Source organism: Archocentrus centrarchus, chromosome 14 (genome assembly GCF_007364275.1).
Source record: "Archocentrus centrarchus isolate MPI-CPG fArcCen1 chromosome 14, fArcCen1, whole genome shotgun sequence".
NCBI lineage: Eukaryota > Metazoa > Chordata > Actinopteri > Cichliformes > Cichlidae > Archocentrus > Archocentrus centrarchus.
The window spans coordinates 31,781,198-31,800,242 of NC_044359.1; the positions used below are offsets into that span (position 1 = coordinate 31,781,198).

The 19,045-nt window shown below is 42.4% G+C and overlaps 1 protein-coding gene across 1 annotated transcript in view; it reads left to right on the forward strand.

Moving 5' to 3' along the window:
* The first annotated feature begins 1,695 nt into the window (after positions 1-1,695).
* The window catches only part of spns2 (SPNS lysolipid transporter 2, sphingosine-1-phosphate), a 60,181-nt gene continuing 42,831 nt past the window's right edge, over positions 1,696-19,045 (forward strand). The window contains exon 1 of the mRNA XM_030746660.1: positions 1,696-2,111. Within this exon, the coding sequence (XP_030602520.1) occupies positions 1,880-2,111 (232 nt within the window). The 5' untranslated portion in view covers positions 1,696-1,879. The remainder of the gene's footprint in view (positions 2,112-19,045) is intronic.

Below are 19,045 nucleotides of genomic sequence, written 5' to 3' on the forward strand. Positions count from 1 at the left end.
GATTTCTTAATTTCTTGATGAGACACATTGGTGCAAAACTCAGAACAGCACAATCTAGCATGTGGGTCCAAGTGTTAAATCAATGAACTCTGACACCCAGTTTTAACTTTATCCACCCATTTTGCAGCATGGTGGGACAATCATCGGCACTCAAGCCTCACAGCCAGAAGGTTCCAGGTTCCTCTATTCCAGCTTCCTCCCACACTGCAAAGACATGCATGTTAAATAAATTGGGGATTCTGGTCTGGTGGCCGTAGGCATGTATGCACTCAAGTGCACAGAATAAAGCGCTGTATGAATATATGTGTGCAGACGTGAATACGGTTTATAATGTAACATACTTTGAGCAGTCAGGCAGACTAGAAAAATACCATATAAATGCCAGTGAAAAATAAATTGGTTACGCAGATTTCTTTATTGCAATTATAATAACCATTTATTTTCAGTGTCATCGAGGAGCTGTCTAAACCACTGTGCTTATCTGTAAACTTCTCCCAAATGTGTGCAATGCAGTAAAACAAGTAGATTTAGCTGATAAGCGAGCTGTTTGGATTCAGACAGGTATGGCAGGTATATGGCATGTCCTGAGGAATATTCATGAATATTTTCCCCATTTATTCAAGATAAAAATGTAATTGTAGAGTTTGATTTGGAATACTTCAGTCCTGTCGATGAATAAAGTGAAGTGTAGTAACATTTGAGGAAAAACATGCTGGATAAGGCTTGATGACGTGTGGCCTCACAGGAAAAGTTCAAAGACTCCTCTGAAACTCTCATTTCTCCTTCCTGCTTGGTTGAACAATGGAACTCCAAATGTACTGACCACCGATAAAAAAGGACGAACAAAGTTTAATGTATACAGATTACAACAATGACACATGAGGGCTTTTTCTTTCTGTGACGTTGGACTATAACTGCTGCCTTCCCACCTTGTGGTGGGGAAGCCCCGTAATCACTTACTATTGACTCTGGTGACCATTTTACATATGATTCTCGCACATCTAGAAATAAAACCTGACTATTTAATAATAAAAATAATAATAAATTCTTGGAAATAAAGTACAAGCGCGGTAGTCCTTAATTAGCGTATGATATAATAGACTTCATCATCAGTCTCATCTAACAGTCTAAGGCGTTTCCTCTTTCCTTCCAGTAAGCATGCCTGTTTCCATATCTGCGGGTATCTATAAACATATTTATTTTTAATCAGAAACTCAAACGTCTGTGTGACTATTTATGGCGACCTAAACTAAATCAATCAAATTTTGACACCGTATTTAGAAACAAATACAGGCTACAGGGATACAATTAAATTCAAATACCAATATGTGCGTGTCCATTTATTGAAAATATAGGACACCAAGAGCGTTTATGCAGTCACCAATATATCTTCAGTGACCTACTTCTATTAGCCAATAATTATTCAGTAATAATAACCGAAATATTTAAATATTCAACCGTTTTTGCTCCCTTATATATGTGGGCATAAATAAATAAAAGCATCTCCCACCACTGTATAGCGCTTCTTAGAATTAACAGAAAGGTTTTTCCAGCCGCACTTCAGTATCAGGTGCGGCTCCGTCTGTTGCTGCAGGTTTTCAGGGGCGGAGCGTGATGAGATCTCCCTCCTACTAAGCGCTCGATCCTTAAAAAAAAAAAAAAACTAAGGAGCGCACAGGCTGTCTGTCACCTCGCACTGGTAGAAAAATATGATTCCGAGGAGAGCTGCTCCTGCGCTTTAGAAATTTAGACAACAGTTTCACTGCGATTAATTTCAGCTGAAATCTCTGAGCCTCGCTGAGTGTGGTCCCTGTTCAACTATTTTCCACTCCATACCGTTCCTCGGTCTTTTTCTGCGCTGGATCTTCGGTGCCAGAAAATGTGTGTGGAGAGCGATGGATGCGAGATTGAAGGCTGCAGCAGTTCGGATGAGGTGCGCACGCTGTCGGGCAGCATGAGTCCCGGACTGATATCCAACCCGGACCTTCACCCCTGCAAACCGGGGCAGAAATTCCGTGCGGCGCTGCTGAAATGCCGCTCACCGGCTGCCGCCGCCGGGATCCTCAGTTTTGGGAACGTCCTCAATTACATGGATAGATACACTGTAGCCGGTAAGAGACCTGACAACTCTGTTTTATTTACGCCAAATCACAATATTTGCTCTTCATTTATCTGACGGGCTAAGAAAGTGGAGCAGTTGTCTTTATTTATTTGAAGTGATTCTGCGCTAATTGCATGAAGCTGTTCCACTCTCATAGCTCACCTTAGCGGAGACGGGCGGAACAATGGGCAAGCCCGAGCGCAGTGGACTCTGCTAAACCGCAAGGCTGTGTGTGTGTGTGTGTGTGTGTGTGTGTGTGTGTGTGTGTGTGTGTGTGTGTGTGTGTGTTTTCATCGCTGTGGACTGTTCGCTGCGAGCGTTGATTAGATCAAACAGATACACGTCTCCTCTGTCACTCAACAAAGGCTTGACCTAAATGGCTTTCCCCCGCGGCCTCTAGATTATTGCGGATCGATCAATTAAGGCGATCGGCTCTCCATCCGCGATCCCCACAGCAAGCTTACGCACCGAGTGCGACGTCGCTTTGGGCTGATCTGTCAGAGCAGTTAACAGCGACTGGAAAACAAGAAGGGGAGAGTGCGTGTGTGTATCACTATGAAGAATCAGGCAGTTCCTCGTTGTTTCTTGGAGCGATTTTTGTCCGGCACCTAACAGCTCCGTATCTTGCCAGCCCGCGGTGTGATGCTGCGATGAGGCCATGTGCTGTTAATCCTGTTAATCAAGTGTCCGCATTTCCTCACTGTACTGGAGCTGAGATCCAGAGCATGTTTCATTAAAGCTGAGCACCGTGCGCAGATGGAAATTAAGCCTGTAGTGAATTGTGAAATTGATAAATGGCTTAATAAATGAACTGGCATGTGGCAACTAGATGTTAAAATCAAATCAAGACATAGTGAGATACTTTAAGAAACTACATGTCTACAAAATCAAAATTAAAGCTTTTTTTAAAAATTATTATATACTCACTTTAAAGCACTGTTACAGTGTAAACATTGTCACATCAGACCAACATTTCTCCTCATGTCTGCTTTATCTATATAGCTGGCTTTCATATTATGCTACTTACTGAGGTTTTGGCATTGGTTGACGGCCCTGAATGGGTTAAATATACTGCTGCAGCAAGAGAATAGAGGGAAGTGTGTTCAATAAGAGAGAAGGTTCTTCTCTGCAAAGAAGTGCTTTCCTGGTTAAAGGGCAGGTTTCTGTTGCTGCTGACTACTTGATAGGATTGCACATTAACAGTCTACCTGAAATATGTGTCGCATTTAACTTTTTTCCTGGTTATCTCTGGTTTTTTATTCAATAATCTGAAGTAATTGGTAGTATTTGTCTCTGTAGCCCCTGGCACAGAGAAGAAGTGGCAATCCAAACAGAATAATGTGTACTCAGTCATTATCCTGAAGGTTTGAGGTCCAGTCTGTCAGCTGCAGAGCCACAAAGCCTCGGGTGCCTGATCATCACAACAGGATGGTTTTAGCTGCAAAATGTACATCCATGCCAAGAATGTGTTGTACAGTGGCATCTTTAAGCACCACTCAGTCACAGCACATAGAGCTAAAAAAACCACATCCTCATCCTCAATCATGGATGAGCAAGTCCCCCATCTACAGGGGTGATTTTTCCTTCCGTCCCCTTAAATCTCCTCATGGTTTGATCAGAGGAAACCCTTCATTAAGGGGCTCTGGAGCAATCCTATCTTTCTCTCATTTCCATCATGATCCTCTGTCGGCTGTTTGACAATTTTCACACGAAGAGCTGGGGGAGAAAATCCTCTGCAAAGCCGTAAAAACTTTGCTGGATCTCAGAGCGCTTGCTGTGCTGTGACATGTGGAGGAGTGACTGGAGAGGGATGAGGAGAAAGTGGTGATAGGGAGGAGGAAAGAGAAGGATGGGGTTAGGGAGGGGTGGTGGATGCAGCATCTCGGGCTAACCCACGCTGGAGAGAGGCTGTGTTTAGAGCATGCGGTGCAGAGAGAGAAGGGGATGTCCCTTCCCATTGCTGCCACCTGAACACCGCCTGACGGTTTGGGATTATGCATGGGCAGCGTGTGCATCAGACCCCTCGAGCAAAATGAGGACCAGCAATCATATAGCCCAACTAATACAGCATCAGCTATCAGCTAATCTGCCATTTTGCTCATCTGTCTCTCTTCTAGTGGTTCCCTCCTCTCCTGTAGTGTGAGCTAGTAAAAGGTGGTGGAAGCAGTGCATCTGTTGGTAGCGCAATGTTTGCTGGAGGGTGGGGGTTACAAAGAGCTATATGATATAGTATATATAATAATATTAATTTTGTGCGGTTGAAGTGGATATCATGGGGGATTTTGGTTATTGGTAATGTTTATTAGATTTTTTCTTATTAAAATCAAGAGTCAGTTCCACTAGCAGTTCCTTGTTTCATATATTCCATCAGTTTCTTCTTCCTTCTATCCGCTCTGCTTTCTGCTTCTCCTGTTTCTTTTTCTCTTTCAAATCCCTTCAGTAGCAGGTACCCAAAGCGCATCCCAGCTCATAGATCTTAATGTCAATTAAGCAAGCATGAGGGCACACTTACAGAGGAACACACACACACACACACACACACACACACACACACATTAGAAAAGATTGTCCCCACCATTTCAAGAGGAGCTGAATGAGAGGAGAGAGTTGTAGAGGGAGGGGCTGCCTGCTGCAGAGGCAGGCAGTCAGAGTGAAGCAGACGCAGAGTGCAGGCAGCATTGAGCCAGAGCGATGCTGTTCCCCTCAAAAGGTCTTTGTACTGATGTTACTGTAGTGTGTGTTTGTGTGGATCACTAAAGCATTGTCACAGACACACAGGGTGACCATTCTAGACACCAGGGGCTATTCTGATCTACAACAATGATGGGAAAATTGCAGCAAAACACAGCAGTAGAGTCAAAGACTTGGATCTTTCTGTTAATCCCCCACATAAGAGGTGAAGCCACACACACACACACACACACACACACACACACACACACACACACACACACACAAACAAGAAAACCTTTGGGTTTGATTCCCACACGTGGCTTATCCAAGATGATTGTAAGAACCACAGAAGAAGGGAGAAGTCACAATGTCTCTCTTCTTTTTTTTACTGGAGGTTTGTGTGTTCTGGGTTTGATAGATTTACTGCCAATATGTTTTATACAAGACTTGAATGTTTAATACCACTGCTTTGTGAGGAAGAACAGCTTGAGAACAAAGCAATTATATGAGGCTTGAGCTGCTGCATATCTCAGTGTGGGGCTAGAGTAACTGAGGAAGTCTCATACAGTCTGGCTTAAATTACAGATTTCTGTGCTGCGACTGATTTTACATTAAATGTACTGTAATGTAAGCAATTTATAAATGAGCTGTTCAAATTTTCCATTCTTTTAAGTGCTCTTTCCACCACTCAATGAAATGCTTTTTCAACATGTTACACTGTTGTTATGTGGTGCGTTCAGCTAGGACTACCAACAGTTCAAATTTCTCCAATTTCCATATTTCTGTGTTGTGGAATAGGCGAACATACAGTGATCTGGTTTCTGTCAGGCACATTTATGGGCCAAATCCAAGTGCGAACAGACACAGAAGAGACCGCTATTAAGTTTCAGTGGGTGCTGAAGAGAAGGAGGGTGTGAATGACAACTACAAGCTCTGTGCCGTGAGTTGGACTTCGGGCTCAGCTGCTGCTCAGCTGATGGTTCAGACCTGACCTGATGTCACAAGCCTGTTCTTGTTTTTACAACTGGCTGTGATGCAGACAAGGAAGAAACTGGGAGTGTCCGGGACATTCAGTAGTGTCCTGATGAGGTCGATCACTCGCTTCTCACAGCATCTCAGAACACCACCGTGGAGGAAAAAGAGATGGGGTCTCGAAAACACAAGATTGGAGTGGTTGCTGGTGCGGCTGGATGAGTTACGATGCTTTAGCTGGGTCACTTGTGTCTGGCCTTTGGAAGCAGTCATCTAACCCCCAGCCACTTATATTACATTTGCCTTTTAGAGTGCATAAGAGCTTTGAGATTTAGAGAGCTACTGCATTTAATTTAATTTGAGGTGGCTTTGAAACCTTAAATCCTGGTGTTGGTCCTTATGTAGTCCCTCAGCAGACAGTCCAAGCTCCTCGACAGCTTATCATAAAGAGGGGATTAAGAGTTTTTCTTTTTTTTTTTTTCCTAAGAATATGAGGATATGTGAGGCAGACACACTGCACTTGGTAATTAAGTAAGCCCTGGTTTGTGTTAGCTGTAGCCACCCCCCTGTGTGCACGCACATAGTTTGCGGGGTACAGACTGCAACCTAATCTGTGCAGGACAGAAATATTGGGGAGCCACAGATTAACACTTCTGTCTCAGTCAAGATGTCATTTGAGGACTTCTTCAAAACAGGGTCACATCCCATTGGACAGGTGCATGACTCACGCATAGAAACATTTGGCATCTTGCATTTAGACACAGCCGACCCTTTGGTAATAATCCTCTTAAGGCCATCTCTTTGTTAGACAGTAAAAAAGATGGAGTGATCTATCCAGTCTGACTGGCCAGGCAGATTAATTCCTGTTAGCTCTGTCCAGTTTCCTTTTGTGTCTTCTTATTATCACTGTCCACATAGGCCCCAGGCACTCCTCTGCATTAACTGCTTCATTTTATGCAACGACAGGAAGAATGTGCTTGTTTTCTGCTTTCTGCACATCTCTTGCAACAACCTAAACTGCTCCTTCTCGGGTGGAAGTGCTCAAAATACAAGAAAAAGCTCCACTTTCAGTTCCACAGACTCTGGAAAAGAAGAGAAGTGAATACAGTGTGTGTGTGTGTGTGTGTGTGTGTGTGTGTGTGTGTGTGTGTGTGTGTGTGTGTATATGTGTGTGTGTGTGTGTGTTGGAAAGATTTGAGAATAAATTCATTTTGCTTAATTCAAAAGCAGATAATGATGTCACTGTGCGCCATCCCAAACGGAGCACCGCTGTGACATGTTTTTCAGCCTCTGGTAGAAACGTGACACAGCAGATGTTCTCAGTAACACGAAGTGTCGCAGCAGAATACGTCGGGATAAAGAAGCGTCTTCTCACTACTAAACAGTGTGGTTTGTGAGCCATGTCCTAGTTTAGCTGTTGGTTGTCTCACCCTGCACTCTTCTCCCTAGTTTCACCCTCTGTTGTTTTATAGCATTCACATTAAAGGTCCCCCAACAATAGCTGAAGCGTTAAAAAGATGGAAGGGCCTCTAGTAATTTACTTTATAGGGTTGCTGCGTCTTTCTCGCTTTTTCCATCTGATCTTGAGCTGTTTCAAATTAGACGAGCTGCATTGTACAGTTCAAATCCACATCTCTTTGAAAGGAGGCGTCATCACTTCTCCACGTTTTTGACTATAAGTCAACATCCACCGCAAAATCTGGACAGCGTTTATTCCACCGTTGACAGCAAAATATTGACGCTATTTGACAGATGTTCAAGCGGACTTTCTATCAAGTGGACTTTTCCAGACTGGTTTCCCACAGATATCCCACTAATCTTTCTTTATGTCTATATTCTAGCGTGCCATTCCCTCTGCTGTGAGAAAACAGTCTGTGTGTTCTTTAGGCTCCGATTTAGCCGACGTCTGTAATAGTAACCGATGGAATTAGACAGAACTTCCTCCTCTGCCAGTGGAGGCCCTTTCATGTGGCTGCTCCAGATTTTACCGCCAAGTAGGCAAGCTTCCATTGCAGCAGCTTTCACCCTGTGACCCCCATGAATACGCTATTTCATGGTCTCTTTTGGGTGACGCTTTCATACCTCCTCCGTACGACTGTTATTTTGGCATCAATCCAACCCGACCAACTGCATCTGTCATCACAACTATGAGATCATTACACATGTTGCATATTGGAGAGGATATTTTTATGCAGTGTTGCCTACGTTGCAGAGCAGGGGTTGAGGTGATGTGTAGGAACGATACTGCATGTGGTGAAAGGGACAGGTGGATGTTGGTGCTCTGAAAACAACTGGATGGTAATTTTCTCCTAGCACTGCAACGCCACAGTCAGCAGCTAGAGCATTAACAGGAGGGAATAAAGGCACTGAACTGAACGAAAAATAAATTAACCCAATTTCACATCATTTCCAGTTCACTTGTTACCTGAATGTTATAGCTGTCACCAGGCTAGCATACTTTATCCAAGCATTAATAGCTTTATGTAGCTAATTATAATTAGCAACATGTGCACATATTGTTACACACTTTTCTAATATTATTTCAAAACTGACATTTTTTAACCTATATTTACACTTCTTTTTTTTGTTTTTTTTCAGCAGTGCATGATTAAAAATGATTAAACAGATGTTCAGTTAATGATGCATTTCAATACAAAGTTTGGCTAATATTAGAAACCAGTAGCTTCATCACTGTAGATAAGCTGCTGCTAGCTAGCTTCAACTTGCTATTGTGCCTCTATTAGTAATGTAATGAGACAGAATAAAAAGTAGATGTAGCTACTGTGATTTCCATTTGTTTGTGAAGTCCAATTTTGAACCCTTGAGCATTTTCGCCTTCGCCATCTTGATCTTTTGAAACCAGATGAAGGATATATCTGATCGTGAAACTGTGCCATCATTGGCTAACAGCTTGTCAGTCGCTGGAAAACTCGCCCTGGATAATCCTCCTTTATGAAACTTAGAATGACTAAAATTTACAAAATGGACTGAATGTTTATTCAGTATGACCCAAAAGGACTGAACCATAAACTCATCAGGAAAGTGTTTACTGAGGTTAAGTCCCAGGGCTCTTTTCCCATACATTTCTATCACTGGAAATGGTTTTGAAACCACAGGTATTGCCCCATGATGGCTGTTATAAAATGATTCCAGTTAGTTTACCCCACTTCCACGTTGGCTTCACTTTTTATACTCAGAAGCTACATCTCTCTTTTATACTGTCGACAGCGGTAATGCCAGTTGTTGTTAACAGCGACTGGAAAACAAGAAGGAGAGAGCGCACGTTTTGGGGTGGGGGGGCTTTTAGCCTTTATACAGTGCAGAGCATAGAGAGGAAAACATAAACAGAGTGTGTGTGTGTGTGTGTGTGGGGGGGGGGGGGGGGGGGGGGGGGGGGTAACGTGTAGAAAATTGTCTGGGCTCAACCAGGTGAACTATAGCAGTGCTTATAAAGAGTTGGTGTGATATGCTGGAAACCAACACGAGCCTCGATTGAAGGAACCTGATTTAAATCTGTGAGTGCTTGATTGACTGTGACACAAACAAGGAAGCTTACAAATGTTCAAGTTCAGCGTGACTTACACATGATGAGATTTTAGTTCTTCTTGGAAATATCCAACAAGATGCGGCTTATAACTTCAGAAAATGCTAATAGCTCATTTCAGGAGCTTTTATTCACGATAGTTTTAAGAGGAAATTGATATTAGCTGTAAACCATGGCTAAAGAAGTCAGCCTGCTGCCACACATTAATTTAAAACGTATCGTGTTTTTAATAGGATTGAATGTCAAAGTGGGGATTTGAGGGGCCAATTCTACATACAGTTTATTTTCCTATCATTGAGATTGTTATCTGGGCTTATCTTTAAACTTACAGTAGTTTGATGAGTCAACAGTGCTTGCAGAAGTCCTCAAATGACCTTTGACAAGTAAATCTGAGCTGTGAACTGATGATCACTGACCTCCTCTTTGTCGCCACAGGAGTGTTTGTGGACACAGGGACGAAGAGGCCGTGGTTTCTTTGGTGTAAAGGGTTTGCCTTAGGATTACAGCCCTGAGAGAAACACATTATCTTCTAAGTTCAGGCCAGTTGGGAGTTTTTTAAGAGGGAAAGAAAAATAAGACATCAAGAGCAGAAATGTGAGTTTTCTCCCAGTTTCTATTGCGCTGTAAGTTGTGCCCCTCCTTTTCTGTGTCATTATCTGAGAAGATAGGAGTGTTTACCTGATTAAAATGCTGAGATTTGTCTCCTCGTGCAGATGGAAGGATAGCACGAAGGAGGGAGGAAAGATATGAGATGTGTTGCGCACTTTGGTGTTATTTGACATGCTGTCAAAAGCAGTTCATCCCTGCGTGAAAAATGTGAAAGGCAAAATGTTGCTTTCCTCTCTCCCCTGTGCATTCCCTCCCTTTAATATTTAGCTCTATTTCATAATAGAAATACAAAAAACATATGCCCGATTTTTTTTTTTACGCGTCAGATATCTGACCTTTTCACTGCTCGCTGTATGTTTCCCTTCCCACCAGCCACGCCAAACCCTCCATTTCAACACACCGCGAGAAATAACAACATGAAGGGAGAAAAACAGAGCAGCACAAACAAGTGAAATGTTTGTGTTGTGAAGGTCATATTCAATTGTTCCCCTGAGAGCAGTGCTTTGGCCGAGGCTGGCGAAACATGCAATGAAGAAATGGAAATAGAAGTCAGTGCAATCCATTTGGTATCATTGCAAAATTACACGCACAGACAATGGATATTGATCAACAGAAGAAAAGCTTGGAATTTGTTAGAAGTGATGAAACCGCGCTGCCCCGAGACATGCTGAAATTGGATTTTCTCTGACACATTAACAAGTTGCTCTTGAGAGGACTGGAATCTAATATTGACCTGCTTGCAGTTACACCCAGCGGTTGGGAACACAGACCTACAGTAATATTAGCTCCCAGCTCCTGGAAGCTCCCACAGCTGGTACAATAATACTTTGAGTGTTTGTTTAGTAGCCACTATATTTAAAAAGTGTCCATTTCCCAATTTACATGAGATTGGGTAAATACAGGTGCCTGGTAAAGGCATTAATTATGTCATCTTCTGATATCCATCAATCAGGCTATGATAAGGTTGCCCGTGTGTGTGTGTGTGTGTGTGTGTGTGTGTGTGTGTGTGTGTGTGTGTGTGTGTGTGTGTGTGAGTTGCCTCACATGTTTTATCAGCTCTTTGTTTTTATTTGCTTTGTGGATATCTGTCATGTGTCAGTGCTCAATGCGATTGCAGCAGATTTTTCATTACTGTGTTTGTTGCTGTGTTTGTGGGGAGGGCTGTGCTGGAATAGGGGTGTTCACCTCTGCCAAAGTTTGGGCTCTTTCCATTAATAGCCTGGGTCAGAGGTGGACTCACTAACAGCACTGAGTGTTTTTTCTTCTGCTGTGAGAGGTTCACATTTAGGATTGAACTCCTTTGAGAACGTGCGATTGGTTTTGGGCTCCGAGACTGCGCTGCCGCAGGGACAAAACGTATGTGCGTACGCAGATATTTAAAATTCATATAGGGATGCAATCTGGCATCATCTCATTGTGTTTCCTAATCGGTCCAACTTGTAATTATACCTCTGGATAATTCTACACTGCATATCTTGATTGAAGACTTCTGTCTGCGCTCTGGGAAATGGTTTATGATGAGACAATGACAGGCTCGGTTTATATGTTTGTTTTTGTCGTACTCTGGAATGTTCAGTTACACCTCTCTGGACTGGTTGGAGTATCACAGCGTTCATTTGCTTATTTGGCACTATTAATGTTTAATGGTCCATTTATAAATACATAACTGCAGGCAGCTCACACCACTTTAAAAATTTTGAATTCATGTTGGTTTATTCTCTTGCTAAGAGTCTTAGGGGGGACGTGAAATGCAGTGGTGCTTCCTTTTTAACATGACATAGATATTTAGTGATGTTTTAAAAGCCTGTTGCAGCACCTGTGTTGCCTTTGAGGTTGTTGATGAAGGTACCGGCACTGCAAAGCTTTACGTGCATATTTCTTAATATAGTTTAATGACAGATAACTGTGCGTGGCCCGAGGCTGCTGTGCGGTAGGTATGTGGGCCGTCCTTTAACAAAACAGGCCTGGTATGTGGATGCAGTTTGAAAGGAACGAAAACAGTTTCCTTGGGGTATTTTCCCACGCCGAGAAGAATTCAGACTCACCTTGTGTTTGACAAATTAGGCAGAAAGTTCAGCTTTTAAAGTGGTGTCATATTCTTAATATAATGACACACACACAAAAAAAAAATCAACTTGTTTTTTTTCATTCCCAGTGTGGCCAAGCACAAGATTCAAAGACATATTTAGGTTTCTTTGAGTGTTTGAAACAGCAGAGGAGGTAATGAAATGCATACCTAATTCATGAGACAATGAAAAATGAACTCCATGTTCTTAGGTAAACTGGGACAAGTTGAAAATTAGTGGCTACCCTCTTAAATGAAGACACCGTGTGACAGTGACATAGGATTGCTTTGGAGTAGTGGGTGGAGAGTGGTAGAGGGGGTCACCTTGGTCGAGTCCGAATAAAAATGCTCTCTTGTGTTTGATTGGTCTTCCTGCTGGCAGTCGTTGAGATGGGAATTCAGCTGGAAGCCTGATAAAAAAAAAAACAATCCCAGGAAACACTGTAGCATTATTCAGAGTATAGACGTTACAGTAAAGCATGTTCTTATTGAAGTGGGTAAGAGTGGCAGATCTGTCCCATTAGTTTTAGCCCAAATGGTGATTGATGCTTGCGAGTAGAAACTCGTGCACTGACACCCCCGTGCACATAAAAACCTAAACCGGAGAACCCTTTCTTGTTTCATCAGTCATACTTAAGCTCTTTGTGATTCAGCTGAGCAGCCCTGAAACAAAATGGATGCTAAATTGCATGTCAGAGATGTGAGGCCATCTCAGTGTTAGAGTCAAGAAACCTGAGACCCATTCGGTTCTTAATGGCTCGCTGCTGAGTTCAGAGTAACTGAACCAGAGAAGTCAAAAATCTGTAATTTATTGATTTATTTTTGTCTAGGTTAGTTTATCTTACTCGTTTTCAATAAAAATTTAATTTCTTTTAATGGCAGCTCAGTCTATTAAAGATTTTTTCTAAATTAAATCCCCATACTCTGCTATAAGTATTTCATATCTGGGATCAGCTGGGCCAGGGTGTCCTTTAATTCTCCATTTTGTGAAGCTCAGCTCTGTTATCATCCAGAGAAGATAGCCGTGCTGTGCTGGTTTGATGCTAAATTGAGCTGAAAATACAAAATTTAGCCAGTCTTCTTTCTTCTGTTCCAGCTTCAGGTCACTTTGGAGTGGACCCACTCCTTTAATAAAAAAAAAAAGCACCTGCAGTGACAGGCTGTAGGTCTTACTGTTATGCTTCACAGCTCACACTGGGGTTAAATTAGGGGAAAGTCAGAATTAGCAGATGACTCAGGTGTCATGCAGAGAACACAGAAATCTGTTCTCCTTATGTTCTTTAAAAAAGTGATCTCAGGATCATCTTAGATCATTATGCTTCATGTTCCAATAATTCAAAAGGATGTCGTAAAGTAAACCTGTCTAGCAAAGACATTATGTATAATTTAAAAGGCAGCTTGTTTCAACATCCCATCATGAAACCACACAGAGACCAGAGGAGAAGGTAGGAGAGTAAAAATGACAACTCATTAAAAATGCTGCACAGTGATTTTAATCCGGACTTCTCACTGTTATGTAAAAAAGCGCTGGGATTACTGACAGGATTTTTCAAGTACACACGTGCTGCCCCAGGCTGCACGCACACACACACACACACACACACACACACACACACACACACACACACACACACACAAACCGAGGCTCACGGACATGCGGGGTGATGTTATCTGGCCTGTGTCTTTTGCCACCTTTTGATAGTGTCCATGCATTTGCATACACATACATAGGAGGAGCTCAGCATTGTCAGGAAAAAAGGGTGCGTACTGTTTGTGTTTGGCTTTTTTTGGCACTTTTGTCCAGAAGCCAGAGGCTTTCCATGACCAATTGTGCAGGATTCCCAGGAGATAAATTATGAAAACTTCCAATGTTTTTTTTTCTCTTTAGCACTATGACGTCAAAATGCGACTTTGCTAAATCCTTTGATTTAATATCTAAAACCTAATACTTACAGTAGCAACTGCTTTTCCATCATCCTAGCATGCAGTGTGTAATGCTGCTTAGCAAATATTATCATGGTCTGCCTGCTCCCAAATAGATCCTGTCAAATATAAACATCCTGGTATTTATCGTATAAAGGTTCTCGTGCCATAAAGGGAATTTATTCATGTCAGTCATTACCACGATCGCCAAAACATGATTGTACCATTTGCAGTAATTTATAGTTGTTGGCATGGCTCTGTTCTGGGACCTGCCCTCTTTCCACATGCATATATGGGAAGCATGAGGTCAGAAGAGCACACATTCCCAGTCTTCTGTGTTCATATATGGAAAGTTGCAGACAGGGATCTCAGTGGTAAGACCCGTCCATACAGACCAGCGCGTGCATCAATGTCAACACATATGACCCTGATTAAGTCAGATGCAACATGAAGGGAGGAGCTGGGGTGAAGGAGGATGGCGAAGCTGCTTGCAGATGCATATCCTGCTTGAAGTAATGGCAGCTTAGTTGCATCAATCAGGACTTTTGTGAGATTCTGTCTAAAATTCAGCCACATGTAAACCTCAGGATATTTTCTGTGGCTTGGTGAAAGGAGTACTCTCCATCTCAGCCTTTTTTTCATTAAAACACAACACTGTCCGAGCCCTTGTAATGATTCTCTCAGGTCAGCGTCGCTGCTTCTCAAAATTCCCCATAAACCCACTCCTCCATTCAAGGTTGAGTTCAACTGCTGTTCAGTATTCCCGAGAGAGCGATGGTGCGAATGAGTGCAGCTCGCGGAGATCCCCTGGCAGTCTTACAGGCTCATTTAATCCCGAATACCTTTGCTTCGCTTCACTGCATCTCTTCCCAATACAGCTAATGGATTATCTCATACAAACAAGTGGAGTGGCCCCCCGGATGTATTATTGATGAGCTATATGTTTAGCCTGCTTCCCTGATGCTTCCCCGTGCGTCCTCTCCTCTGCCATCAAATATTTAGCACGTACTGGCTGGGACTAATGCACGGCAGCCCTTGAGCTGAATTCAAGCTTTTGATTAGTGAAAGAAAAATTAGGAGGAAAGAAAAATCCCTATTAATCAAAGTGGTAAAGCTGGCAAACCTACAGGAGTTTAATTTGATTTCGCCCCAGTTTGGCTGTCACAAATTTAAAAGATTAGAGTGAAAGCTGTCTCGAGTGTCACAGGGTTTTGTTTCTGAAATAACAGCATATTCATCATCACACAGTGGAAGGAGGTCTTTTTGAATATGTTGTGCGAATAACGTTTAGCACCCTTAATCTTTACAATCTTTAAATCAACCTAAACCATCAGTTGTCCTTACTCTTTGTCCCATATCCAGATAGCCAAGTGAGAAAAAGTGAAAAGAAACGCACCACCAACCATCAACATCGTTTTTCTTTAGTCTTTATTTTCATCTTGCATAGATGACAAGTATTCAGGGTTCATCTTGACACAAGGAGAAATGTTCTGAAAAAGGATTTGCATTTTGCCACAGGTGAGAATATGAAAAATGGTGCAGCGAGGACAGTTTGAATAATGCACCCACGACGTGAAGGTTCATCATAGTTTGGCAAAACACTGCACAGTGAATTATGATATTGCAGGAAGGATTTTACAAGTCTAGAAAGTTATCACAGTGACATTAGTTGCATTAACTTCTTCAGTTATCAAGAGATAAATTGTAGAATCAGTATTCACAACGCAACATAATCTGTCAGGAAAGCGTATTTGCATAGATTTCAATGATGATGACGATCAGTTGTGGAGAAGTGTGGGAGGAAATTTGTGCAGAACTATTTTACACTTTTTTTTATGTCAATTCATTTGTCTCAGTGAAGTGAACGATTAGGCTGCATTATTTTTTAGCACAACATTAATATCACTAATATCAATCTGAATACAGCTTTTCACTGCTAGGTTTTAAGTGAGGTTTCCTCCCTTATATTAGAGTGTTCCTCTGGACACCCAAACACTTTACTGTCTGACAAATGCTGAGTACATCACATCTACAAATTTTATTATATGCACTGTGTATTTTTTATTGTGCATTAATTGCATTTAGTGTGTTTGCTAGCTGTTTTCTTTATTGGATTTTTATTGGTGCACTGCCATAATCAATAATCAGTAGAATAAAAATCAACAGTAGGATGTAAATTGCTTCATACAGCTACGAGTCATCAAAAACTGACTTCATTCAGCGTATTAAAAAATCTTACTGGAGTTCTGACATAGTCTACAGCACATGTGATTTTGGTTAACATTTTATGCTCGACTCGCAACCAGGGGAAGCAGGAGTGTCAAGTGTGCACACACACACAGTCCTCGTCTCTGTTGATTTTATTGGGGAATCCTCTGAAGCCCTCCCGTGCAGGCGAATTCTATACGCTGTTTCCCAGACATCTGCATCACGTTTCCTTTCTGTGTGGCGGGCAAAGGAAGTGGAATGGAAAAACTGCTCCCCCGCCCAGTGCGGCCACATGGCAAGGGAGGAGAGCAGTCGGTCAGGAGCCCGCCGGCCACAGTCGGGCATATTTGTGGTCAGCTTTCTCCTCTGCAGCAGTCTGAGACGCTCTGCAGCTCGGCCTACCTCTGCACTCTGCTGCTGTCTCCCAGGGCGGTTTCTTCTGTTTGTCACGTGCTCAAGTACAAAAATTGGGCACGAGAGGAACCAGAAAAGAGACACTTTCTCTTCATTCTCCTTCCCAGACTATTTTTATTCATATATTTATATGATGGGGGGAGTGACACATGAAAAGGAATCACCCTCTTTGCAGTAATGGAGAAGAAAGATTGGCCACATCAGCAGAGCGGTTCACCGCTGCCTGTCACACTCCGGCCAGAATGAATGACTTCCATCCATTGGCTCCTTCTCGCTCAGACTTACTCACAGTGAAACCAGGGGAAAGGGGACTACACACACATTTATAATAAACAAAGGAAACATATGCTACACTAACCAGCCTAGTCCTGACTGATCTGATGTAGCCACCATCTTACTTCACTCCTTATGACTCCTTTGCTCTGTCTCTGTGTTTCACCCTCACCGTTCGCTGTTAAATTGGACTGTGAGTCCCTCGTTCCGTTAACCTAGTTTCTCTGAGCAGAAATAGAATCAGCAGGGCTGGAGATCCACAAGTCTCTGTAGGGCATATGATATCAAATGAAATCTGTCCTCTGCAAGCAAATCTGTGTGTATGGCTGTGTTGGGTGTGGCATGTGTTGGTATGGGTGTGTTTGTCACTTAAGGTGTATTTGTGAGTGTGTGGTGGTCCCAGTGGAGCAATAATGGCAAATCTACGTCACTGCGCAAGAGCTGGCTTTGCAAAAACAACATGCTGTATACTCATTTAAACATTTGTTGTTCACACTGCAGGCTCGCCTCCAGTAAGGCAAAAAAACAAAAAAAAAAACAAACCTGTAATATGTTATCAATATGCTCTTTTGAATTTGTGATGTGTTGTGATGCTCATTTTCCTTGATTTTGAAATTCTAGTCCTTACTATAAGCCTACAATCGTCTGGTGTCCTTATAATGGGAAAAAATAAGACTGGAAGAAAGTTCTTTTCATATCGAGGAGTGATCATTCACCATTCATTACTCTGAATGCCCCATTTGTGGCACGTTAACGTTCTACCAATTTGAGTCATTTCTTCTCAAGCTACACTGAAAAAAGCGTCCATAAAGGCAGACTTTATGAGCGGCTGGAATAAGTGTCAGCTGTACCCGACTCTGTGTCAACTCTGTTTTAACTGCAGTGCGCAGCCATATACAGTGGAATATACAGTTCCGTGTCATAATAAATTCATGAAAAAAAATGTGGTTCTGGACTGTTACACGTCACGGCACAGGTCGGTCGTAAAGGCCGACTGTGCTGTAATAGTTCAGTGACAGCTGGCTGCTTTGAGCCTGTTTGATACACTTTTTGTTTTTGCTTGAAGCTAAACGAGACAAACTTAAGAGAGTTTATGGTATATTAGGAAGGGAGTGGCATGCCCAGTAGCTGTCATCGCGCATTGCTGCGTGAGTGCCTTTACCTTAAATGAAAATGGAAGTAGCCGGTGTTACTGTGCGCAGTCTGGAAAATCCACATTCCCTGGATGTTTCTTTGGAACCAAGTCTTCAGAAATTCAAGAACGCTGATTAATTAAATGCTTCTGTGGGGCTGACTTGCAATATTTTCACAAAGGCAGCAGTGATGTCATGTGACGTACCCCATAAACCCACTCATTTTACAGATGTTATTATGCTACATAAGGTTTCAGGCGTTGTGTAATAACCTGTGTGGTTTAGTAGAGCTTTCGCAGGTGCTGCATTGTGAGAAAAGTCTGCTGCATTGAATCAGAGTGATGATGAAGATGTAATGCGGATCATTTTCACGAGGAAAAAAAAAATAGTTTGGAAAGCTAAATTCCTTTGTGGTATCTTGACCTTTATCTCTTCGAGCACCCGTGCAGCATTGCCATGGCAACTAAACTGGGTGCTGCCGGCTTGGACGAGGGTTGCAGCACCTCAACATCAGATCCATCCCCGAGCGCCTCTGGATTTTCAAGACATTGTTTTAGTCTGCAGAACTAGAACTTGCACAGCCGAGAGTCACAGCTGAGGGAGGAAAAAAGTGTGCAAATACTAAGACTGATAAAGATGAAATATTTTGGGAGTGCAAGCTAATCATTGTGAAAGAGAAATCAAAAGGACAGAGTTTGATTGCCTCTATGAGAGTAGAGAAGATAGTTGCTACACAAACACTGAACTCCCGGCTCTCTGTAATCCCTTACAGCTTAGCAATTCATTACACAGCTCATTGCACATGAATCTCATACAATACACTTGCTTTAATCTGACTTCCACCTCTTATTTGAACGGATGCACATTTGAATGGGTGCTGTGTGTATCGTATTAACTTCTCAGGCTCTCATTTGCGTGCCTTTTAAATAGAGCTTATCTTGTTTGAGTTGTCACAACACAGCCGTATCAAATAGTGGCCGAATCTCTACTTCATGAACCATCCTCAGCTCGGTTTTGCTAATCTGAAATAGCATTTAGCCAACTGTACCTTCATTAATTGTGTGGTGAGTGTAGACGGGTGTGGCTCAGGCTAACTCAGCCTCTGTCCAGGAGGGACGCTCCACCATCTG